The sequence below is a fragment of the Semicossyphus pulcher genome, unplaced genomic scaffold, assembly GCF_022749685.1.
Source record: "Semicossyphus pulcher isolate SPU_LCO1_2020_fin unplaced genomic scaffold, fSemPul1.0.p SCAF_9, whole genome shotgun sequence".
Lineage (NCBI taxonomy): Eukaryota > Metazoa > Chordata > Actinopteri > Labriformes > Labridae > Semicossyphus > Semicossyphus pulcher.
Window position 1 is genome coordinate 26972472 of NW_027211770.1, and position 25971 is coordinate 26998442.

The window sequence follows — 25971 nt, forward strand, 5'->3', positions numbered from 1 at the left end:
TTTTAACAGTTATAAATCAAAGTAATGGGTTTTTTGTATGTTTAAAACTCTCATCCTGTCCCAGCAGCCCAATCCGTCCTCTCTGAAGTCCCTGCAGCTCCACAGCCTCATGGGCTCGCAGAAAAAGAGGACTGCCCTGGGTCAGTGAGGTTTTTTCACAACCCCCTTACCCAGCAGAAACTGGGCCAGCAGCACCAGTGCCAGTCGGCGTCTTTTGGGGTGGCACTGACCCTGCTGCCAGGGGATTGGTTATTCTGTGTGCTCGGTCAGTGGTGGGCAGGGGGCCCGGGACAGAGAGAGACACAAGAGATGGAGGAGAAAAAAGGGAAAGAATGGCACAGGAGACCTAGTTTGGGAAATGAGGCCTGTGAAAAGAGACATCACATGAGGAGTTGAGAGATCAGGTCACCTGGGTTGACTGCAAAGAAAGGGGCAGTTATGACGGTCATTTTGTTTTCATCCTTGATCAGTATTTGTTCAGTTACTTCTGAAGTCTGTCAGAAAATCGCGGAAAAAAAAACTTTTAGCTCAACCTGACATTTCTAACATGCTTGTTTTTTGACAACCAGCAGTCCAAAACACAATCATGTAAGAAGAACTAAATCCACACAATTGAACGGTTAAAACCACCAAATATTTTGCTTCATAAATAATTTCATATGTGGGCTGGGAATCATTTTGTGCCTTAAACTTGAAGAAATTAAACTCCAAGGTTGGACTTTAATGCAGATGATATCCTGACGTCTTTTTGGATTTTGTATCTCAATGGGATTTTTTCCTGCAAGGTTAAATTAATAAAATAAAAAGTCCCTGGCATGCATCAAAATCTCAAATCTCTAGATCCTACATTTCCCATAATGCTATCTTTTGTGACACCTAATTATGGGCAAACATTGTAGTCTCAGGTTGACATTAAAAGGTTAATGAAGACAGCTCTGTGTTGAGGACATTGAGGTTGAGGTTCTCAAAGGTCGTTAATGAGGTTTGAGGGGGTCACTGTCCAACTATTTTGGTCAGGGGTTTCATACACATTGTAATTAATTATATTAAAATAGGGTCAAAGGGGTCCATGATCTAATTTATGTCGGTTTAGGTGAACCTGACATGAAAGCATTGAGACAATAAATACTAATTCATGTATTTAAAGCCTTAAAGGAGCAATTCACCCCTGTAAAAAGCCACTGTCAGTCAAAGCTGGTGTTCTCTGTAATCGATAGAAGCAATAATATTTGACATTGGCACCAGAGCTTTGGAGAAAGTTGTACAAACAGCTCGTGGTTTCGCCCATTCTACATTCCTACAACACCCAGGATGCATTGCGCCACTCCCTCGAATACTACTATTATGAATTCAGGGACATTGATCGCTGCAGGCAATGGCTCAGAGCGGTACAGAATCCGAAATAGGACAAGAATATACCGGTGGATCATCTAAAAATGCTTCAGGTCTGCAGTCTACGTTTCAAACCTGATGATTTTGAACGAGACGTGACAACGGAGACAATTGAAAAGCGGATAGCGTCCTCCAAAGGCACAGAGCGAAACTGCATTTTTTTTCCCTACCATAATAGCATGATATGACTGAGGGTGAAAATCAGCAAACTGGCCCTTTAACAGAAGCCTAAAGCTTGTACAAGGATTTGTAATACTTGCAGACAGGATATGACAAGTCCTGAGAGTTATAAGGATGACTGTTTTCATTTTGACACAAAGTGTAAACAGTATAAATAAAGTGGTGAAGTTACAAAGTACAGTGCTTGCATGTATCTCTTTGGCTAACGTCCTGCCTTGCTGGATGACAGCACACTTTTAATTCACAGAATGAGGAAGAGGTCAAACAGAAAGCAGTAATAATCTTACACGAGTTTCTTTTTATTGTTCAATGCATGGCCACACACATATACTGGTTTTCTTTTGCACTGTGCATGATGGGACAGTCACTATGGAGATGAAGTGTGGATGGGATACATTTTGGGAGTTTACAGGGGTCCAAACACAACCCACATTCCTTTGGGAGAGTCAGCTGCCCCCTCCTCTAGTCTCTTCTGGGCCTCTTTGATGACTAGCTACAACACGAGGCTAATCAGCTGCTACCTTCCTCCTCCGTCTAACATGACACATTGTTAAATAAATTCTGGATTATACGTTTTTTTTAAACCTCAGAATTGATTAACGCACGACAACAACCCCTTCCCTTTCCCTTAAACATTCTTGCATATTCAGATTCAGCTTACAAAAAGCAAAATAAACATCATTTGGGTACAAAAATAAAATCCAAATTAAAACCTTTAACAGGGAAACACCTACCGTGTGTTTTTTTTCTTTTCTCAGACAGAGATAGCACAATACATAAGTCACTGGTCACAAAAAGTACACCGCAAATGAAGAAAACCAAATGAAGTTTTTAAACAAAGCCACAGAGGAAAGAAACCGATCCTGAAGAAGTGCACTTCCTCAACCCTTCCTGGAGGCCTGTGAGCTGCTTTGAGACGCCTGGTTTTGTTTTTTTAAGGCGGGAAAGTCTCGGGTGTCAGGTGGACAGAGGAGTGTTATTTCCTCTATCTTTAAGTTGTCGTCATACACCCTCGACTTTTTCTTTTTTTTTTTTTTTTAAACGCAGCCATACCTGACTCGCACATTCTTAACCCTGTTTCTCAAATACAGACTGAAGGGAAAGGGGAGGAGGGAACAGAAACCACGGCTCTAAATATCTATATGGATTCATCTGAGCGTGAATGTGTTTATGTCTGAGTGCGGTTTCTCTCTCGACACATAGGTACTCGTTTGCTAACATATACAGTGTATTCCTGGTTAGGGTGTGAACCAGGGGCACTTTAAAGTTGTGTGGAGCGTTCCCCCACCATTTCCTCACCCCGACCACTACAGGTCACTCTTTATGTTTAGGATTAGGAGTGGGAGGTGGGGAGATCTGCTGTTTCTTATAGCGCCGTTTTCGCCCGCATTTTCTCTTTTCCTTTTTTTACTCCACTGTTTCATCTTTTCCACCCCTCTAAGCTTTAACTCCTTCCTTCGATTCAGCTTTCTTTTGAGTTGGTTTTTGCCTTTGGAGACGCAGATACACACAGAGCAAAAGAGTGGGAGAGAGAGAGAGGGAGCGAGTGTTGTGATCGATCAGCTGTTCGCAGCGCCGACAGCTGCCCCCGTTGGACCTCTCAGCCGATCTCCTTCCACTGTCGGTAGAACTCCACGATGTTCTTCAGCTCCATACCCGCCGAGCCCACAGCCTGGATCGCCGCCTGGCAGGACAGGAAGGAAAGAGACGTCCAAATGATTACAGCACTTGAGATACGAAACATGTCCTTAAATTCTACACAGTAGTTTAGTCATTACAGCCAATAGAGAAAAGAGAAGACTAAAAATGTTGGTCAAATCTTACGGCTACAATCTATAAATCATCAAAGGTGCCAGTGTTCTTCAACTGAAGCACTTGTTTGATCTTCAAACAGCATCTTAAACCGTGTTGTAGAAGTGATGAGTTGAGACTGTATACAGGAACGTCTATTTTCTCCTTCATTCACACACCCATCACTTCTCATGTGCACAGTGAAGTGCATTAACATGACTGCCTTCAAGGAGAAACCGTTTGGTTATCTACATTTTGACAGATTGTCTCGTGCACTCTTGTTAAGACAGGCTTTTTTGCCCTGAAGTGTGGACTCCCAGAACACGTATAAATACTAAATGCCTTCAGGTATATTTGGAAAACACAAAGAAGATCGGTTAAGCTGAACTCTTAATGGTTCTATTTCTGCCAGAGCCCGACAGAAACTGGATTATCTAGGCTGATACCATTAAATATAAATATAATAACTACTAAGCAGGAACTTTTAAAGTCAAATTACCAAAAACTTTGGGTTGAACCAACTATTAACTCAAGCTAATACTGTCAGAAGTAACTAACAAATTGTTTCCTTCACAAACGATGCATGCAGTCTGTCAGTCAGTACAAAAGTGCATCATTGCCATCTAAATCCAACAGTTGTTAAAGGGCTTTAAACATGAAAATTTAAACTTTATCGAACCTCATCTGTGTCAGTTTATAATGACATAATTTAAGATAACTGTTAAGATTAAGTTTGTCCACATAAAATGTGGAGTGTAACTGTGGGGGTCTGTATTAAAGTTGAGGTTAAGTGTGAGGTAAGGTAAGTTAGTAACAACTAGATACAAATCCATTTCTATTACACACTGATTTCTTGAAGTACTTTACAACTGGTTCTCAACTGGTGGGTCGGGACCCAAACGTGGGTCGTGGGTCATGGAGCTGTTGTCAGTGGGTCGTGGATGTGTGCTTAAAAAAAAAGTGTCAAAATGTCTTTGCTGCGCTTTTATTTTGAAGGACATGAGTATCCTTTGACGTGTGTGCAGTAGTAGTGTAGTTTATTCACACTCCATGGATCCACTCATTGGGTAATCCCAGCTACAGGTACATTTACATTCTTGAAACTTGATGAGCCCTACAGTAGCTGCGTTTATGTTGCACTGTTTCAGTTTATTTCGGTTGAAAAAAGGCCGTTAATTGAATGAATTGTAGAGGGAATATGTTCTTCTTGCACACTGCAGGTCATTTTGATTGACTTTAATACTGCTGTGTTTTGTGATGTTGACATGCTGTGATGTTTCGTTAAGTCTCAGGTCCAAACTGCAATGATTTTAATAAAGCAAATTTGAATTGTTTGAAAATTTCAGAAATTTGCGTCGTGATTCGTCATTAAGGAGGTGGTGTTGGGTCCTGAGGCTAGACCAGTTAAGAACCACTGCTATAGACCATGAGAAAACGTGTATTTGCAAAGTAACAGAGCAGTGGTTAAATATCCAATGAAGACAACATTGTAGAGCAGAAACTGGGATCCATTAAGCTTTACTAGTCTTTGTGGAAAATGTCACCTTGTTCTTCTTGTCTGTAATGTAAAGAATAAAGGGAGTGTCTGACCTTCATTGCTGCGGACTGAGTGCAAAGCTCTTCCACCTGATGGCCAGTAAGAATGGTCACCATGCCGGCTGTGTCTTCATCTCCGTTGCTCTGGGAGACTGTAAGCTGACGGCAACTGTCCACCATCTTGTATAAATGCCTAAAAAATAAGGAACAGAGGACCAATCAAAAATGAAGTTCACTTATCGAATGAGTATAAAAAGATGCAAGTGTAGAAGTGGAAGGTGCAAAGTTTACCAGGCTTCGATGTCTTGACGCTTCAGTTTGTCTCTTTCAAAACTTCGACCCGACTCTTTCTGGCAGCGGATGTACCTACAGACGGATGTGAGAGATTGAATATAAAAGAAGTCTTGTAAAATAGTTTTATGGAGAAGACAGGTTTATGTTCAACATGTCCAACATCCTTTCCTAAAATAGTATGTCAGGAAGCTGTACAGGTAATACAAACACACACCTGTTGCCTTTGCGAAACTCAGATTCCAGGAAGCGGATGCCATCCCTCGCGCCGGCATTTTCCTTCTTCAACCTGTCAAGTCCATCGATGACTGCAACACAGAAGTAGTCAACATTAAGTCCCAGAGCAAACAGAATCTGAAATACGATGAGAATATACCAGGTGATCGTCTAAAAAATCTTCAGGTCTGCAGTCTACATTTCAAATCTGACTATTTTGAATGAGACATGACATCAGAGGCGAATGTCCTAGATTGAGGAAGTGTAGTTTAGCGAGCTCCCTGGCCTTGGAAAACCTCCGCCACACCACGTAAAACGCATCATCTGGCGGAGGTTTTAGCTGATAGCGCCCTCCAAAGGCACAGAGTGAATTTGCTTTTTTTTCCTACCGTAATGGCATTAGCTCTCCATAATAGCATGACAGGACTGAGGTTGAAAATCGGCGGACTGGTCCTTTAATGTTGTTGGACCCATTATCTATGTGGTGCCATTCAGTTTCATTGCCCTAGACAGCAGCTTGCTAAGTTATGAAAATCCAGCCTCTTCAGAGGAGAGCTTTCACACCACTAGTGATCTACTAATCACTCAAGAAAAAAAGTGGTTTGTTTGCAATTGTTTAGTCTATTAAATGTCAAATAGTGAAAACTTCCCACTACAAGCTCAAGGGGTCCAAGAAAACCACAAATATTTTGATACTTTGGACCAAATGGACCAAACAAATCCTCCCAACTGAGAGGCTGGAACCACAAGATATTTAGACATATTAGACAGACAGAGGCGGGGCACTGACCTGTCCGCGGGATGATGATGATGAAGCAGCCGCTGCTGGCCAGATGCCTGATGAGGTTCAGATGCTGACAGAGAGCAGCTGCGTCTGGCACCAGGTAGGGAGACATGGACGACTGGGCCTTAGGCTGCTGGAGGCTGCCCTCTAGCTGCGACACCTCCAACTGCGAGACAGAAAAAGAAGCACATCAGCTGATAATGAGAGAATAATCATAGATGTTTGGGTTTCAAGGTCAGGATTTAAAGAATGACTACTCAGGGTTTTTGGACCTTTTACACTTGTGTTCACTTCAACAGGTACACGCAAATGTCACCTGAACGGAGCAAACTTTCTTCTCAAACAGCAAACACAAATGAAAACAGATTTTAAACTCAGAAGAAAACTATAATATATTTACATAAACAAATGGAGGGAAAAGATACTTTCTTTTGAACATTTTCTATCTCTCAAAGATTGTGTACAATTGGGAATAAAAAAACCATTAAAAACCTGTAGTCGAAGCTGAGCCATATCCCTCATTAGGCGATTACGACGAGCCTCTTCTTCAGCCTGGACAGGTACAGACAAAGACAAGAAGTCAACATCAAAAGAAATCATGTAAAATCATCTTGGTTCTATGTCATTAATTTAATAGTCTTCCATTCATCACATTTAAATTGGTCATCAGCTATACAACAACACTGTCTACACAGGAGACAGAATAATGAGGCTGTATTGGATCCAGACCCCCTGTGGTTCGTCCGGTCATTGTTCAGATGTCACTCACCATTCGGAACTGGGCCTTGGCCTGCTGCACCAGATTGTCCTGTTCGGACTGGCTGATGCTGGTGAAGATGCCCGCCTCCGGGTTGAAGTGCAGCACGTTGCCCTGGAGATTTGTGAGGAAGTGGCCAAAACTGCGAATGCAACAGACTCGCACAACACACTGGAGGAAAGAGAAGGAAGCAAATGTTTTGAAGTTTTCATATTATGCATATTTATTTTAAAGAATGTGTTGGATAAATCAACGTCCACTAGTAGCCACTGCCACATACTGTATGTTGCATGACTAAAAACACTATGTGCTGTTAAAGATGGAATGTGATCATATACACCATAAAATCAGGAATATAAGTTGTAAAGGTTTTCTATAGCTATTTGTTCATAAAAACGTGTCTAGAAGTTGCAACTATTTCAATTTATTTTCATTTTATTCAGCAGTTCTCCTCTGCCATACAGAATTTCAAGCCTCTTTTAGCTTACTGTTTTGGTTGTACATCACATCATCAGAAGACAGACTTGGTTTCTTTTGGGATTTAAACAATCATTATTATCAATTTATCTGCAGCTCTTTTTTATTTGTCATTTAATTGTTCAGTCTTTGAATGGAGAAATCAGAGTTCCCTAAATCCTAAAACGATTGCCTCATACAGCTTTTGTGACAGCAAAAGCCCAAAACCCAAAACACTGAGTTCATTATCACATAAATCAAACAAGAACAGATGAATCATTTAACCCACAAACAAAATCACTGCCAGTTTGTTTTCTGTTGATCCCACTAATTAATTAAACAACTAATCATTTCAGCTTCAGACTAAACCTGGGTTCGTTTCATTAAGTCTGCTTTAAGGTGTTTTAAATAGTGAAAGTATTTGACCTCCACCGTGCAGTGAACGGTAAGTAAAAAAGGTTTGATTCTGTGCTTTTTTAAAAGTAAAATATCAGTTAAAAATTAGGTTATTGTAAATTGGCAATAGTTTTTTTTATTTAGATAATAATACTGTTATATTTGCAAACTTATTGCCTCACAAAAAAAGGCAACACAACGGGTTAAAATCATGTGTTGTGCTTCTGTAATAATCCTGATAATTTGCATTTTGAAGGTGATGCACTGAACACCTGTAAAAGATTAATGCTGTGTGTGTGTGTTGTGTATACCTCCTGTAAGGAACTGAGGGAGGGGTTGCGGCGGTTAAAATCGAGGCGGCGGTGAGCTACGTTGAGAGCAGGCAGGTGTCGCAGAGCCAAATCCTCGGGCAGCAGCAGACTCTGGACCAAACCGGGCTGCTCGCACTCATTTATGAGCTCTGTCACCTCCGTGTTCAGACCGAGCTCTGCAACACACACACAAGGAGAAGTACATAAACGGGCTGCAGACTCAGAGTACAGTTATGGTGTAAAAATCACACAAGGAGACAAATATTCAGAGTGAGAGCTGAGCATTGGCACTGTTTGTTTAATGAGTGCACATAGTACAGGGGTGATTTCACTTTGCAAAGCTGGAACTCAGTGCTTCCTTTATATTGTACAAAATGTGGATTAGGACTTCATAATTATATAATTAATCAGAAATGCACCTCATAATGTTACTGATAAAGATTGGACTGGAGTGTTCTTGCTCCACTAATTAAAACCAATTAATCAAGATATTGCATGAAAGAGTTATAATGAACATGAATATAAGGCTTTATCCAGCAAGTGATTTAGCTGACGTTAGCATAAAGACTGGACACAAAGAGAAACTGCTAGCCTGGCTCTGTGCGATGTTTTAAAAATATCTGCCTCAGCATCTCTAAAGCTCACACATTAATATATCTTAGAGTTAGATTTAAACAAATTCTAAAATGTAAAAACGACTATTAACAATGAGATCAGCGAAGTGACGAGCTTATCCGAGACGTAGTTCCAGACTGTAACACGCTGAAAACCACTCATTGTATTGTTTTCTATTATAGCTTTTGTGCTCACTAAACAAACTAGATCAAACACTGATTTTAAGATTTAGACGTGTTCGCAGGTTGATTTTTGTTTTACCTTTGGACACGCCCCCCCTTGGTTACTGTTGCTATGCCTGTCACGCTTTCTCACCGGCATGTAAATATCATGGCGTTTTCAACTATAACAAAGAGTCGGTCTAGACCTGCTCTTTTTGTAAAGTGTCTCGAGATAACTCTGGTTATGATTTGGCGCTACACAAATAAAATTTGATTGATTGATTGATTGAGAGATGTTCTGAGGGAAATAATGTCAAATTTCTGGAAAAATTGTTCCCAAATATCAGCGAGAACAGAAAGGACGACAATATGCATTTGAAAGCCACATCCAGAAAATAATTTGTCAGCAGAGTGTTGAGAATGAAGAGGACATAAAAATCGAGGTAGAAGCTAACCGGTCCCAATGCAAGCGTCAGGCAACCCACGTCATGTTCAGGACGGTTCAGCAGGGTAAGTCCATATATTGTTTTATTTTAAGCTCATGTTTAGTTGTGACTCCCTTTAACTTTCAAAATCTTATATGTTTAAGCCCATTGCTAGCTGCAATGGGTGCTATTTTTTCATTTTGTTTAAAGTGCGTCAGGATATCCCTCGCATATCACTGGCTTGTTCCATACACAGGAAAGCCCAAAAAAATCATGTACAAGTTTGCCACAACAACGGCACAAAGCAAGAGATGGTAAAATAAAGGCTGATATCATCGGTGGTGGTAGTGAAGGCCAGACAGGATCGTAAGCAGAGACCAGCTGACTGTCTTCCACAATTGCTGAAAGCTTGCCTAGTTACGGTTGCTAACGTAGGATTGGGCAGTGGTCGCTGAGGGGAGGGGCTTAGCGAAGGGTCAGCTGTGCTGCTGCCTCTCTTAACCAGGACCCTCTTGAAAAAGAGATATTTAATCTCACTCAGACTTTACTACTGGTTAAATAAAGGTTGGATAGAGTCCAGACATGGCACTTAAACAATAACCTCTTAGCAAGAAAGAAAACACATTTAGCTCCAAACAAGTCCAACTATCCCCTCTTAAATGAGTGGTTTGACACAGTATATTCGTGGACCCACTGGGAATAAAAACCTAGAAGCTGCTGTTCCATCCTGTGACTTCTGAGCTACACAGGAGTATAAATATCTCTGCACTGCAGTCTATCAGTAACTCACCAGCCTCCAGCATCTTGCTGCCATCTGGTAGCAGGTTGAGCAGCACAGACAGTCGGTTCCACAGGCTTTGAGAACTCTGCAGAGAGAACCAGCACATTAACAATACCCCTACAGATGTCAATGTTTCATCGACAAAGAAGGACAAACTGCCCGCTCACCTGTGCACACATGAGGATAATGTCGGTGTTTGTCCTTAGCCAATCAATAAAGACCTTCACCACCTGGATCAGCCCCTGATTGGTCAGGATCTCCAGCTTCTCTAAGAGGGTTTTCTCGCTGTGTACTGACTGAGTGCTGTGTTGGCTGCCTTCTGAATCAGAGTCCAGGTCTGGAGGAGGAGAAAAAACAAAGAGACAGAAAGATTTAAACAAAACAAACAAACAAACAAAAACAAAAAGACTTAAACAAAGTCACCTGAGTAAATCCATTGAAAATAGAACTGATGAACAAGAACACATTTGGAATCAGCAACGGTGTTTTATTTATCATCTACACATTCAATATATCTTTAATATTCGGCAATTCTACTGTATCTAAGGCTCATATTTCTGCCAGGCTTACATGTCCTATGGAGAGTTAAACACCTTTGAAAGCTGGGAAACGCAAGCTTGTGTTATTGCACTGTATACATTTGGACATGAGTCTGGAGAGTCTTAAATAACTGATGCTACACACCCACACACGCTCTGATAGAACATACACATCTTACTTGGACCAAGGTCTTTGCATTTCTGCACTGTATGCAGGATAATGGACATACAGTAAGTAATAATTAATGTATTATATTAGTATAGGGCAAAAATGAACACACAGGCTGAAATGAGGTCGCCTTTCTTAGGTCCTGATCAGACAGAGTGCGTTTTGCAGGTGGTAAAATGTCGCACCGCACTGCCTTTCTGTTGAAGCCTATGGTTAAAAAAAGCGCCTTTTTTTATGTTGTTAAGGAAACCACCGAATCATTAGCTGTCATTAACCTAACCATTATTGTGCAAACAGACAGAAGACCCGCCTCTACATTCATGCGATGGGACAATGAAAAAACACTGCAATGGCGTCGACCGCTTTTCTGCTTTGAGTTGAAGTTTTTTCAACTCGAGGCGCACAGAGCGGAAAAGGTGTGAGGCACTCTGCAACGCAAAAGCACAAAAGCAGCACGCTAAAAGGTTCCCTCTTGTTGAAAAATACAAAAGCCACCCCCAGCTGCTAAAAAGCGCTCTGTCTGATCAGGACCTTATAGTAGTTGTCAACTGCAATGGTAGCTTCACCTTCCACTAAAGTTAAGGAGAAAATATAATCAATCAATCTTTTTGCAAATTCTCTCAGACCTGATCAGTTTTCATTTCGTTCACGAAAATAATGACGAAAATGTTTCGTCAACGATTTCTTTTTCTATGACAAAGATGAGATGTTGACGAGCTAAAAATAGATATTTGATAATAAAAACTCTGAGGACATGTTTGTTTTATTTTCATTGAGAAAGGACTAAAGTGGAGCATATCGTCCCCCACTGTGTGTCGAATCTGTCAAAATTCATTCCTGTAACTGGGTAACCTGGTTGGAGATAACAGGTATCACGAAGGTGGTTGTGAACTTTCTGTGTTAACACAGGCTTTCTGCTTCAGGCTCTGTGCTCACAGAAAACCACAAGCTAACACTGCTCGTAAATAAGTTCACGAATAAGTTCATCAAAAAGAAACCATGAAAAAAACAAAGGAAAAACATGCATCATATGCAATATTGAGGTAATTTTTTTTTTACCATTTTCATTGGTTCCGTTTGCAGTACCAGGGTTCATATCGCAGGGTGATTCCCCAGGAGGAGGAGGGGTCTCTTGGGAAGGGGGAGCAGAGGAGTCAGAAGGGGTGGGATTGCCCGAGGACGATGAAGCTTGGGGCCTCAGTAACATGTTGCTGAAGGTTGGCGCCAGGCGGAAGCAGCGCTTTGCCTGGAAGAGCTGTGAGGACATGGCCTGCAGGTTGCTGCTGATGCTGGAGTCGCTGGGCATCAGAGGCCCGTTGGTGGCCGGAGGCGTATCACCGTCCCGGTCGCCTCCTTCCTCCTTGGGTTGTTCTTCATCTTCCTCTTCTTCCTGGTGCTCCCGTGCCTGACCCTCCACGTTGTCTGAGTTTTCAGTGTCCTCAATGTCCTCCAGGTCTGAGCGAGACTCCTGGCTGTTCATATCGGAATCGGTCTCAACATCAAACGCCGTTCCTCCTTCCTCCTCCTCTTCCTCTGAGCCGCTCCCCCAGCTGCCCTCCTCAGCCAGCGGGTCTCTTTTGGTCTCCTTCCTGATGGATGGAGGATTGGGCGGGGTTCCTGTCGTGGGCGCAGCTGTTGAATCAGCCTGACCTCTCCTCTCGTCATCCTCATCTTCATCCTCCTCGCTCTCAAAGCCCTCGCTCAGGTCGCTCTCATCCTCTCCTCGAGCGTCCTTTCTGGCACAGCGGCGTCGGCGGAGTCGAGAGAGGCGGGTGTACTTCTTCTTCTGTCTCTGTTTATCTTCTTCCATTTTGCGCTGTTCCTCCACACTGCTATGCTTTTTGGCTCCCACCCTTTCACAGCCATCTTCATCCTTCTCCTCCTCATCATCCTCCTGCTCCAAGGAGCCGTTCTGCAGAGGCTTCTCTTCAGAGCGATCAGTCGGTGGAGCCGTTAAATCCCTCGTTTCCAGGTCATCTAGATAAGACAAGAGAAAATAACTTCTTATGTTCTTATTATCTATATAGGTAACTTATGAACTACATATTTCATATCACAACAAAACTCTCCACTAGTTCACGCCTAAAAAACTTTAAATTGCTCTTGGCTTGTAAAAACTTCAAATACTGCTGCAGTTTCCCCCAAAGATTTAAACCACAAAGAGACGTTTCAACTTTAATCTCAAAGGTAGTTGCTGATGAGGACACACTGGGATTCACGCATTGATCGGTGTGTTAGATACTGGCTGGGAGATTTCCTGTAATGTGCTGACTTGCAAGAATTTCTGTTTAGCCTTAAAACAACTGGCAGTTTGCATTCCTTTCCCGTCCCTTATATGGATTTCCTCTCTCACCTGTGGCATCAGTGTGAAGTGGAGGCACCTGGCTTTCCGCTTCCTCAAGTTCAGCCTGCAGACGGATGTTGACGTGGTTCACCAGATGGGAGAAGAGTGCCAGGGTGAAAGCTATGGATGCGCTGTACTGCTTCGATCCTAAACACACACGAGACAATTATTCACAGAACTTTTTATGACGGCAACAAACATGGACAACTTTAGCACTGCTTGAATTAGGTCTGGCTGGTGTCTTCTTCCTCCTCTACTGTGTATTCAAATCCTCATCTGATCTGGACATACAGACAAGAGCTGTCACTTTTCAATAGAAATTCGATATATCGTTCGAACCTGGTGAAATATCAATAATTTGAACTGTAATGATATGATCAAATACAAAATAGGAGCACAGCAGACAGCACTTGCCCCAAAACAAATTAGTAATCTGCTGCTGCTAATCCAGAGTCCCAGAATGCTGTCACATTTAAAGCAGTGTGCCTTGTATTCCAACAGATGGCGGTAATACGCTGGTTGCTACAAACCAGTGGAGGAAACTGACTAGCCAAGCCGTTGTTAACCTTTCCTGCTTCAGCGCCCCGACCGCAGTCAGAAGAGGGCTAAAGCTGTAGCTAGCTTTGGGGCGAAACTCTCGTAACTTGAATTTTGCGTAGCAGCACCCAGCAAGCAGGACACAGGAGTGCGGCTTGAGTCTTGAGGAGTCGTAGGCTTTATTATGCACAAACACAGTCTATACTATATATTAGTTCTGTCGAGTATCGTTCCAAGATGGCGCAGCGGATGGTTGCCTCGGTGTGTTGGTGCGCATTGTTTTGTTTTTATACTGTAAGCTTTTGCACTCACCAAAATCCTGCACACCTGTACAGTTTTTTATTAGACTTGCTGAACAAATTTTGTGTCCTACATAGTTTTTTTTATGTTTTTATTCCTATTGCCTATTTTTCATGTTGTCTTTTACGTATTTTTATTCTAGTTCTGTGCTAATTGTTCTTTACCTAAACACCAAAACAAATTCCTTGTAGGTGTAAACCTATTCAGGGTTCCCGCTCTTTTTAAGAAATCATTTTCCAGGAGTTTTTCTTGACAATACAGGACAGCACTTGCTCGTAAACGGTCATATAATTTACTAGAGGGCCTAGTACTGACACATTTAACCCCAGTTCAATCTGAGTGAGGCTAAAGTAAATTAAAATTTTCCAGGAAAACACAATTTATTTCCAGGATATTTGGTCATTTTAATAAATTCCCAGGTGTTTCCAGGACTGGAAAACTTGTCTCTAAATTTCCAGGTTTTCCAGGACGCGTGGGAACCCTGCTATTTAATAAAAAACCCAAATCTGATTCTGATTGTTTCTACAGCTACCAATCACTCTTTTCTCTGCTCTTCTGCTGCTCCGGTTCCCGACTCTTCACGTAACTCGTGCACACACGCTTCCGTTATCTCTCACTCACTTAGCTCCTCCGGAAACAGAGCTACGCTTCTAGTATAAGACCGCGCTACAGAACGGATCATCTCAACACCAACGCATCTCAGAAGCGCTGTGTGTACCGCTACACACCCAATATGTAGTTGTTTTTGACAGTTTGGTTATTTGGGATGTGGGCACGACGGAAAAGTGACAGCCCTAACACAGACCCACTAAAGATGATAGTAACTAAAATATAGCTTCTCAATGGGAAACTAGTAGACTTATAATTTTTAAACTTTTTAAAAAATTGTACATTAAATTAACACTAACCTCCCCTCTTCAGGCTGTGCACCACCATCAGACACGTGACAACCATCTTGAAGACGAGGGTGTCAGGAAGCACGGGGCAGGAGCTGTCTGCGTGCTGCTGCGGCTCCTCCTCCTCCTCACTGGGCGAGTTGTGAGCAGCGGCATGTGTCTGCGGCGGCAGGTAGAACAGCACCAGGTTGAAGTCCTCCAGCACCGACTGGCAGAGTGACGTCAGCTCCGTCTCCATTAGACTACAGAAACAAGGAAGGAAATATGATGAAAACCAAGGATGAACTTAAAATTGTATTATCATTTAATTTATTTTACTGTCCTGCACATTCGCTCATGGAGGTACAAGTTCATTTTGTTGGCGTTTTAATCAGTTTGTTTGAACTTTTTTTACAGGCAGTAAACCCTCCTGTAATTACCGTGTTGGATACTGGATACCGTTTACTCTTGTTTGAACGTCACATGATCAAATATTTGACCCTGATATATCTGTTGCAGTTAAGAGGCTGAGTCTAAACCTTCCAATAAAACAGTCAAACATAAAGAATACAATAAAGCCAAAGGTTTGTTCCACTGGGAGCTGGCTGTAAACAGCAGTGGAACACGCACGATGCAAGAGGTCAGTTAAAGAACGAGCACTCACCTGTTCTTGGGCTGCAGCAGGCTCTGCAGGTACATGAAGCTCACCAGGAGGCGCTTAATGTCTTTTGATCTGCAGAAAAAAAAGTCATAGCAAAATTATTGAATATAGATTACAGATTTTTGTATCAAATTGAGCACCCAAATGTTGTTTGTGCCTAACGTATATGTCTAATTCATGAAAATATTTTCCATGTGCAGCAATGTCTTTGGTTAAACTTACACCATAATACACTGAAAGCCAGGGCAAAGGTTTTCACACTGAACACACCACAGATTAGTGTAGGGTGCACTGTTTACAGCAGCTTGTGAAAGTAGGATTTTATTATTATTTGATTTCGGTAAGACTAGGGATGCACCGATACAGATACGAGTATCGGGTATCGGGCGGATACTGAGCTAAAGTACCACTTTAAGGCTTGACGTTAGCCTACTGTTAGTTGAGCAGGTAGGCTGAGTAGGAGCATGTCAGCAGTTTGGAGATATTTCAAATTAAACGATGATGATAAAAGGAGTTTGTCATCATAGTTCATTACAACGCAGCGTGGGGAGGACACAGGCGTTTACTAACATCGCTCTGTGCGTTAATCAGACGGATCGTTTTGTCTGTCACTGTTGACTCCAGTCTGCTGTGTAGTTCATATATTTCACAGATAAACACAGAGCTGTAGAGGAGCATCAGGCTTCATGATCATACAGAAGTTTTATATCGCTTCAGTCCGTGATCACCCGCTCCCTCCCTCATTTTCTTCTAATTCTGCTGTTTGGGACATTTCCTGGTGTCAATAATTGTGCAGTGGTGTTCAGCTCACAGCCAACAGTCCGCTGGTGGGGACTAAACGTAGAGACCAGGTGACAGCGCTGTCTCTCTGCTCTCTGTCTGTCTATAACAGACGCTAACGGAACTTGTGCATCTCTATGTGATGCCAAAATCAAATCACAAAACAACGGTATTTGCCGACCGCTGAATGAGAACAGAACGCTGTGTCGTTGCTATAGCTGCAGGTGTGGCAGAGGGCAGAGGAGACGGACACACAGTCGGCAGGATGAAGCACGACTTCAGCTGCAGACAAACTACTAAACTCTCTCTCGCTTGCAGCAGATTTGGGTTGAAAACTGATTGTGGAGATGTTTTCTTTCAAAGCTTGGGTACCTTTGGGTAAATTGAAAATTATTGACGTTCTGAACATTTTGAGAAACCTCAGTTAAGCGTTATTCATGTAAACTAATAAAAACAGCTTTCTGCTTTCTGTCCAGGTGTTCCTATTATTTTTGCTCAATGCACAGTGGTAATCAAAATGATCCTGATGGTAAACGAACCGTGCAGAGGTATTATCAAAACATTACTTAGAAAGCATCTCAACGGGGAAACCTAATTACCTAAACACCTTTACCAATGATGTTTAGTCTGCTACACACCAGGTTTTATCTCCTGAAACATTTATTTTAACCTTTATTTCTGTGTCTTTTATTCCTTCTGATTCTTGTTACTTTTGTAGCTTCGACGATCTAATTTCCCCACAGGGATCATCAATTATCTAATCCCATCTGCAGAGAGATGCTGCTTTATCCCAACACTGCTTAGAGTGCCTTTGTGATTCAAATGGACGGCGAGCAAGTCGCTAATTAGGTGATTAAAGATTAGATTATAGATTAAAATTACTCTGGGATGGTTGCACAAAGAAGTCAATGTACTCTGTTTATTTTTACCAGGCGAGCAAGTAAAAAAAGACGCTAATAGTCGCACTGAGGTTCAGAGAGGGTCCACAATTAATTGGCCTCAGAGGAACTTGTGTATGTGTGCGCACGTTAGCCTGAAGACTGCACTGATCAGGATTTCTTTGGACTTCACAAACGTTTCTATCACACCAAAGTTTTTAGACCCTTTGAAATCCTCCTCACCTTTGTCGAGATGGAGACAGCTTCTTCATCTCCTGCTTCTTCACTTGATGGTACATCTTTGCAGCTTTGTCAAACAGGCGCTTCAGGTTGCCGTAGGCGCCCTCAAAGGGGGCGTCTGATTGAATGCTAGGGAAGATGAAAGATCCGTTAAAGACTCAGAACTTACTGGGCCGCGGTTCAATAGTTAAGATCACACAGAATTGTGTATAACATTACTCACCAGCGTAGGTAGTAGTAGGTTGCTTCAACGTTGTAGAACTTGCTCCCTGCCAGTGTGCCAAGTTGGTTAAAAGGCATTCCTGTAGACAGGTCAGTGAAGGAACGGGTAAACAACAAGGTTATTTCTGCAGTTGGCTGATGTTGACAGAGAATCATTACCTCATGTTTTCTGCTTAATCGGATGCTCCTTTTTTTACATCATATTTTAAATCACCTTTACAAATAAATCCATTAACCTGGTGTATACACCTTTAAACCTACAGGGATTTCTTTTTTTATACTTTTACTTTTTTGTTTGTTTTATATAAACATAGAACAACTGAGGGGACAAGAACATAACAGTATGATCACTGAAAATATAAGTTATATAATACAATATAAGTAAAATAGGCACCGGCACAGTACACAGTGTATACAAAGGTATTCCTATTTTCCCCCCAATATTCGACCCCCTTCTCCTTTTGAAGCCAAACAGCAGATAGAGTTAATAATGTTGGTAAGGAGTTTAATGGCGGTTCCTCTGCAGCCAACATTTTGTAATTGTTTTTTTGCATGCGGCATGACAATAACTTTATCTATATATAGCACCTTTAAGAACAGATGTTCTCTAAGTGCTTCAAAGGGTATGCATCTCCTTTACTGAGTCCATGACGATTTATTCCAAGGTATAACAAGGTGAAAGAGACATCGAGCTTCACATCCAAGGTTTCTGAGATTAAGTCCACTTTTTCCCAGAAAGGCTCAACGTATAGACAAGACCAAAAAATATGTATGCTGTGAACCACTTGATTTAGCCTTCCGATTGGGGGTAATGAAAAAACGAATCAGGGTTTTCCAGCACAAATCTCTCCAAAGAAAAGTTTGTGGAAGTGGACTGGGTTTCCCATATTTGAAGCCATGTTTCCTCTGATATAGCTTCTTTTTCCCAGCGCTGTTTTATGTAATTGGTGGTATTTTTATTCATTAAGGTGAAGCCCTGGTGAGGTTTACTGATTGTGCCTTTAGAGATCTGTAAGCATCAGTAAATATCTGAAGAGGTCTAGAGGGTTCAGCAAAATCAAATGTCCTTATTTCCTTTAGAAAAAGTGGCGGATCTGTCGGCATCGATAGAAATCTTCTAGCTCATAAGACTGACATAGATCCTACCCATCAGCATTTTGACCTGTTTAATTGACATGTTTTATCTAATTTGTTTACGCTGGACAAAAAAATGTTAAAGGAAAAAAAAAATATAAACAATAATTGTAATAGATTTGAAAACACCCATAAAAGTAACTTGTAAGTAACCCGAGTCTCTGCTGATAAAGTGTACTTGTATTGTTAGAGGACTGATCTGTCTGATGGGTCTTCAGACTGCATTGGAACTGCACACAACAGTGGGCTGAAGGAACTTATTGTGTGCTTGTAAAGCAGCTCCTGGGTCAATAAGTCAGGGTCCTACTGTTAGGAAACTTCACTGTTCAGTCACTCACCTACGTGCGGCATGACAGACAGGGCCTGATGGTAAAACCTCTCTGCCAGCTGCTCAGCCTCCACGCCAGCGAGTTCATTCTGATAACGGGCTGAAGAGGAAACATTATAAGAACACAGAATTGCAATAAAAATTAACAATCAGATGAACGTTTCCAAAATTAATATGACCACGCTGACGATAACACCGTGTTCTGGGACACAAAACGACATAAATGCTTCATTTCAATTTTCTTTTATCTCTCAAAGGAAAACAGAAAATGGTGCAAACTAAATTCTGTTGATGAATTAATTCAAATACAAATTTCTATGCATCACATAAGTCTAAACCAACCAACCAGCCTCCATCCTTTCACACCCTATAGCTAGGCCAAATATTCCCACGCTGAATAACACGCACATGCTGTCCAACACCTCTAATAACTGTGTAGAGAGATTAATTAACTGCATATTCTATAATCGTGTTATTACCCAGATCTCCGAGGTAGACCAGACAGCGATGACAGGCCATCTGTGCCCACTCCATCTCCTTCGGGGTGGCTGACACGGGTTTCTTTCGACCTGAGGGGAACAGTTACACATTCATTTCAAATATATAGCTCATGCCCTTAACCCGAAAAAGTCTCAGAATTATGTAACAAGAGAACATCTTAAATTCCAGTAAAGCAACATTTTACAAACAGCTGAGTCCAAATTGTAGAGACCGAGAGTGAAGCTCTGTTTCTCTTCTCTGAGGTGTTAATGTCCACAAGGTTTTGTTTTTAGGTGGCCAAGAAGAAACGTTGTGCTGGCTATAATCCTTATTAAAATACATGTTCATTTCCTCCTGGAAGTCAGGATTTGTTCGCCTATTTAGCCCTAGTACTTAGCCCCTGTTGAGGATACAAAAGGATCTGCATCTCTGCTTTAAATATACGCAGTCTGCTAAAATGTGAATCTATCTTCCAACAGAGTTAAAGTCAATCTAAAGCGGGGGATAAGTACAAGCTCCACAGTCCCCCGTACTTGCATGACCCCGCACCTGTCAATTTGTCTTAGCTGGCATAAGACTAACTTGGCACTTCTCCACATATTTGTCTGCTTTGCATAGTGCACAAGAGCCCTGACATCTGATAGGGACTGGATTCAGACAATGGACACTAAAACACCTGTTGTAAACGCAATGGTGTGACCATACTGTGTATTATTAGGAGAGTGTTTGCAAGAGTCTAGGAAGACTGGCTTCATTCACTGCTGGACAGAGAGGGTTTGTGCAGTTGTAATAGTAAATCCACAAGTTTCAAAACACCCATAATACCATGCTGAATGGGATTTTGACACATTTCACAACATCTCTGAGTGGTGCAAAGGGTGTAAAAGAAAAAAAGCAAGGGGTCAGCTGATGAAAGTGGATTACTTACCTGAGGAGAGTTCATTTAAAACATTGTAACAGCTTCATCCCACATTTTGAGTTGTTTTAGCAGGAAAGGGACATTAACACTGGCTCGGATGTATTCAAGTGTTTTAAGTCTGTTTGATCTGAATCAAAAACTAATTGACGGAGACAAAGAGGGAGAGCACACTCCTCAATCACACTCAACATGATTGTGGACTTTAATGTTTTGTCGCCTTATTTTTTTACTTTTAACCGACACAGTTCCACAGTTCGATCAGCTACATTCTCCTTTAGTTTTTCACTGAACAGTTTGAATACTTGCGTATTTCTGTGCGTCTCCACAAGGATTTTTGAAAGTTTGGTCAGCCCATATTTCTATTTCCCCATCGCTCGCCACGTCTGTCCTCTACTCATCTTGCTGGCTGTTTCTGCAGGTGTAAGCTCTATATTAGGTCCTGCTTTAAGTCCGTTTATGCCACCTCTCCAGGAGGTCTCGGACCGGTTGTTTTGGTCCGCACCAGAATACAATTACTGCTTTCACAACCAACCCAACCAAACTGCACCAGGGGCTGAACCAGAGTCCGATTAAAACGGACTAAATGCTGTGCTTGTGAAAGCACCATTAGTAACCCAGTAAAGTGAACCAGCATGTCAGATAAGGGGGTTTCAAAAATATATGGACGACATGTCTTCAGTGAAAAAGGCAAATGAGTAATTAAGATTTCCAACGTAATGATTGTTATCTCAGAAGATGTACACATACTTTTGATTAACATCTAGTAGGAGACATCTAGTATTCTCGTGCGAAAATGTGTTTTGCGCATCTCACCGATCAGAGGGTCTGTGACGTGGGTCCAGTCGATGCAGTCCTGCAGCTCCAGCTGGTAATGTGACTGGATGTAGAGGAGAAGGTGCTGGTAGAAACCCACTCCAGCGATCAGGTGTGTACGGTAGGCACACTCCAGAGCGCTGCGACTGTGGATGTGCTACAAAGAGAAAGACAAGACAGAAGCAAAGACATGAGAGATATAACTCGAACATTATGAAACAATGAACTGCATAGGGCTGCTTGATTATGGCAAAAATCATGATTATTTCTGCCAATATTTAGATCAAGATAATTTAACACTATCACTCTGGCAGCTGAGCTTGGGCTGAAATAAGGATACCACAGCCTGGCTAAGACGAGTGATGTTGCATTTACGTCGCTTCAGGCAGACAGCAAACCAGGCATCACTCACGGTACGTTGATAAGAGCAGGACTGTAAAATTAGGTGAGCAATGATGGCAACAGCAACGCCGTTTCCTCCGTGGCATGATTTACAATCAAATGTTAAGTCTGGATATTGAAACATCAAAAAGCAGATAATTTTGCAGTCCAGGAATTCCTTCTGAAAGTTTTTTTTCTTCTTGTAGCATACAGAAGCAGCGCCGTAAAGGAAAGGGTTGCACTAGAGTTATGAGCAAAGACAAAACAGGAGTTTCATTGTGAAATGGAATGCAGAACATTTTAACTCAATTCATTTGCTTTCATGATCGTTGGAAGCCAAAATAGAGGACATCTGATTAATCGCCCAACCAAGCAAACATATTACAGTTTGATGAGCATCAAAAAGGTACAAAAACACAAAGCAATAAAGAATACTCTACCTAAAATGTAAAAACCCTTATCAAATAATCAAGATACAAACTGCCAAGCTAACTACTATTATTTGAGTCAGGACCTGTGAACAGACTCTGATGAGCTAAATCTGTGGACCATTTGACTTACATGTTTAAGAAGAAACAAATGTGCAACTGATGACTTGAACACAACTGGCCACGTCAAGCATCTGAGTCACAGGACATCATTTTATTCATCTGGGTAAAACTGCAGACACTTAAAGCCAGATGTGATGTCTTTGATGGCTCGACCCTGTTGGTCCAATAACTGAGCAAACTGACATTTGTCGGGGTTGTTTTTCTTCCACTGGGACCACCCATGCATAACATGGTCACTCTATGAGGTTTGCTACGAGCCAGTGATCACAAAAAAGGAAAATGTCAGCGTAGAATTGACCTTTGTTGAAGCCGGGATGTCGAGCCAGCTAACAAGAGAAGAACTGGTTGGCCAAAGACGTGATTTTGTTCCCAGCTACAGCAGGGCCAGTTACCTTCTTGTTGGTCTTGATAACCTGGATGACCTCATAGTAAACCTTCCTCCAGAGCAGCTCCTCAGCCTTTCGGCCATAGTCGACAGGGTGGAGGAACATCAGCTTCACACAGAGCTCCCTCAACCTGAAAACGCACAGAAAGTCAAACAGAAACAGACGTTGAGGAAGAAAGTAGTCGGGACGCCAGTTTGACGAGTGGACCAATGAGTCAGCCTAGTTTCACACGAACAGGTGGGAGGAGAACACGAACATGTGCACGATGTGTGCTTTCTAAAAAAAGGAACATATAAAATAAATACATATAAAAAAGAATAATTAATCGCAGCTACAACCGATTATTCTTGTATTATGGCACGAAAAAAACAATAATTGTGGCATCAGTAATAACAGTGATTCTGTTCTTCTGTGACTCACATGGTCTGTGTGAAATGACTCAGAAGTCAGAGATGTTCACTGTAATATTGTGAAATCTCAGTCCCCACTTATGTGAGCGGCCAATGACAAGATTATGTAAATACAGTTAGGCACGTACATGGAGTATTTCTCATTCCCTCCTCTTTGAAGAGGTGCTGCTCGGCTTGGTTCTCAAAGCCAAAGACGATAACATAATACTTAAACAATAATGTTGTACTGAGGTGCCAAATCATCCCATTTGCTAGTAAATTACATTGTTGGACTACAGTTCTTACACTGTCTTGGGGAACTGACTACTAGTGAATTACATACAGGTGTAATATCATCCTAAAATGCGTAAATGCAATCTCATCTATAGCTTCATATTCAGAGCTGGTCGGGATACACGTGCTTTGGATTTTGTTGCAAATGCACTTGCAATCAACAATTATTGTCACTGTTGATTCAGCTTATAATTACTTTCTTGTTTCATTAATTAATTACATTTATTTAAAGTCTGCGTTTAATTGTTGTCCTTGGGATCTAAAGACAGTGCAGTTTAAATCCTGGAACGGAAAATTACAGCAGCTGCTGTGACGGAGCCCGACTGATGTTCAATCCTGACTTTAAATGGTCAAAACAAGAAACGCCACACAGCTCCGGGAAGACAGACGCGCCTCTTACTCGACATAAGCCGCCATCTTCGCCCAGGGCGTCCCCAATTTTAGGTTACTGGATGAATGAACTGCAGATTACGGGTGGAGGTGTGTCAGGTGACGTACACAGGCATGTGGGGAAGTGAGCCAATTGTATTTAGACTGTGGCAGTAGTGATTTGTGATCGCTACGACTTTAACCGCTTGGTCATAGATGTCAGAAAATAGTGACAAAAGCCCATTGTAAAAATGATAATATGGCATATATGCATATGACAAATAAAAAATACATAGCGTCACTGTTACAAGCTGAAACTAGATCATGTCTGACATCTTTGATTTAAAATGACTGACACAATTAACTTATTATCACAGCAGCCGTTGATTAATTAAAGCAACCTCAACAATAATGACAACCCTTTTGGCCACATTTATACGTGCATGTTGTTTGACAAAGCTTCAAAGGTAGTCACTGAGATAATGAGATATGATCTTTTCTCATGAAGACACATTTTTCTCCAACTTCCTCTTTCTGAGCTTTCAGTTCATTATATCCAGTAAGAAAATAACAGCTGCAATCATGTTCACAGGCTGAATGCTCCTGCTGTCGTTATTTATCCACTTTTATTAATTCAGTGAGCCAATGCAACGTAATTCCATTTGAATGTGTCGTGTATTGCTTGAAAGACAAAGTGTATCCAAGTCTAAGTCTAAGAAACACATTAGATGGGTTTTTTTGTTTATGTTCATCTGGCACAGATCACAATCTCTGGCATATAAAATGCAGTGACTATAATGAAGCAACACTGGTCTAGACTTGAATTTGGATACAGAATAGCAGGTCTGAACAGAGAGGCTTTGGTCTGTAGTCAAGTAGTTATACCCCTCCCTCCTTTCAAGCACTCTGCATAGACAGGTGCACATACTTGTTTCGAAGGCTGATGTTCTCCGGCTTGAAGACCTCTCTGTAGGATGCTTTGCTGCCGATGATGACATCCAGCTTGTGCACAGACTCCACCACAGCCCTGGGTAGGGTTGGAAAATAAAAAGCATTAGCATAATAAGGTTTACAATGTGAGCTTAACATATAGTGGTCTACAAGGTCTAATAATATATATTATACTTAGCCTTATTATATCTAGAATGCAATGGTTTTGCATAATGTTTGGAATCAAACCCTTAATAAGACTAAATAAAAAAATATATGAATATCAAACTTTAATTTCTTTCTTACTTGTTGCAAGAAATACAAGTTTCTTCATCTTTTATACATATCCAGTCATATTGCTGCTAACAATGTGGCATATGTCAAGGATACTTTCCTAGTTGTCCCACAAAAGCAACACACTTTAAATAATATAGTCAATAAAAAACAAGACAACTCTGTACAGACGTCAATGTATGTTAATTTAAATGCTATAATATGAAACAAATATATTTCTGCTGGATTTAAAATGGTATTTGTTTGTTGTCATACATTTTACATAACATGATCATCCTTTGATCACGCCTTGTGTTAGTTTATCATGAACAAATCAGACCGTTGGTGACTCCTTTATTTCTGTTTCATTTCTCTGTAACAAGGGCGGTAATGTGAAATGCAGCTAGCTATATCATGATTAGACAATACATTGCCAGCTACAGTTAATTAAACCCGGTCAGGTTAAGCCGATATTATATACAGCCATGTTGTACTGCTCATTGTCGTGACAGGTTACTGCATGAAAGAAAAGGTGGACCCTTTCTACTGTTAGCAAACATTGATTGGCTTGCGCTAAGTTAGCCAGTACAACAACGTTCAATTAGCACCTTGGTTAGCAACGTAAAACGGCCTCGCCAACTTACCTGTAAAGCCGCTTTATGAGAAGGACTTTCGCCTCTGGCTCGCTGTCCTGCCCCGGTCCACTCATATTAGCAGAAAGCCCGTTGTTTGATCACACGCTCCAGCGTTTAGTCACCGTTTCCTTCAGCCGTCCCGACGCACAGTTGTCAGGGCTACTCGGGTTTGTTCCCCCGGCAGTGACAACCGTGTTGATAGCCAGCTAGCGCTAGCAATGTTAGCTTTCCTCCCTTTCCCTCCGAGTCTCTTTCGTTTCTTGTGTCCTTTGGCAAGACCCCCTCTACCCATCCGTTCTGAAAACCGGGGAGGAGGGGGTGCCGGGTAATTTATTCTCTTCCTGGTCAGCTATAACGCTCTAATATGCTTCTTGTGTTGTTCCCTGTTCCAGCCATTGCTACGAAGGCGGCCATTATTCCTATCAGGCAGTGATTGCCCAAGTATCGCGAGA

At 41.6% G+C, this 25971-nt stretch overlaps 1 protein-coding gene across 1 annotated transcript; it reads right to left on the minus strand.

The window, feature by feature from the left end:
- Positions 1-1850: 1850 nt before the first annotated feature.
- smg5 (SMG5 nonsense mediated mRNA decay factor) lies at positions 1851-25942 on the minus strand. The gene is made up of 22 exons (XM_069656083.1): positions 25529-25942; positions 24610-24708; positions 22636-22759; positions 21312-21468; positions 19579-19668; positions 19110-19199; positions 17639-17717; positions 17419-17544; positions 15521-15589; positions 14890-15119; positions 13154-13291; positions 11860-12777; positions 10260-10429; positions 10102-10177; positions 8111-8286; positions 6960-7118; positions 6683-6742; positions 6197-6356; positions 5408-5498; positions 5191-5265; positions 4954-5092; positions 1851-3256 (listed from the first exon to the last, which is right to left on the minus strand). The coding sequence occupies exons 1-22, from the start codon at positions 25591-25593 to the stop codon at positions 3173-3175; spliced, it is 3375 nt and encodes a 1124-aa protein (XP_069512184.1). The 5' UTR covers positions 25594-25942; the 3' UTR covers positions 1851-3172.
- Positions 25943-25971: the final 29 nt, after the last annotated feature.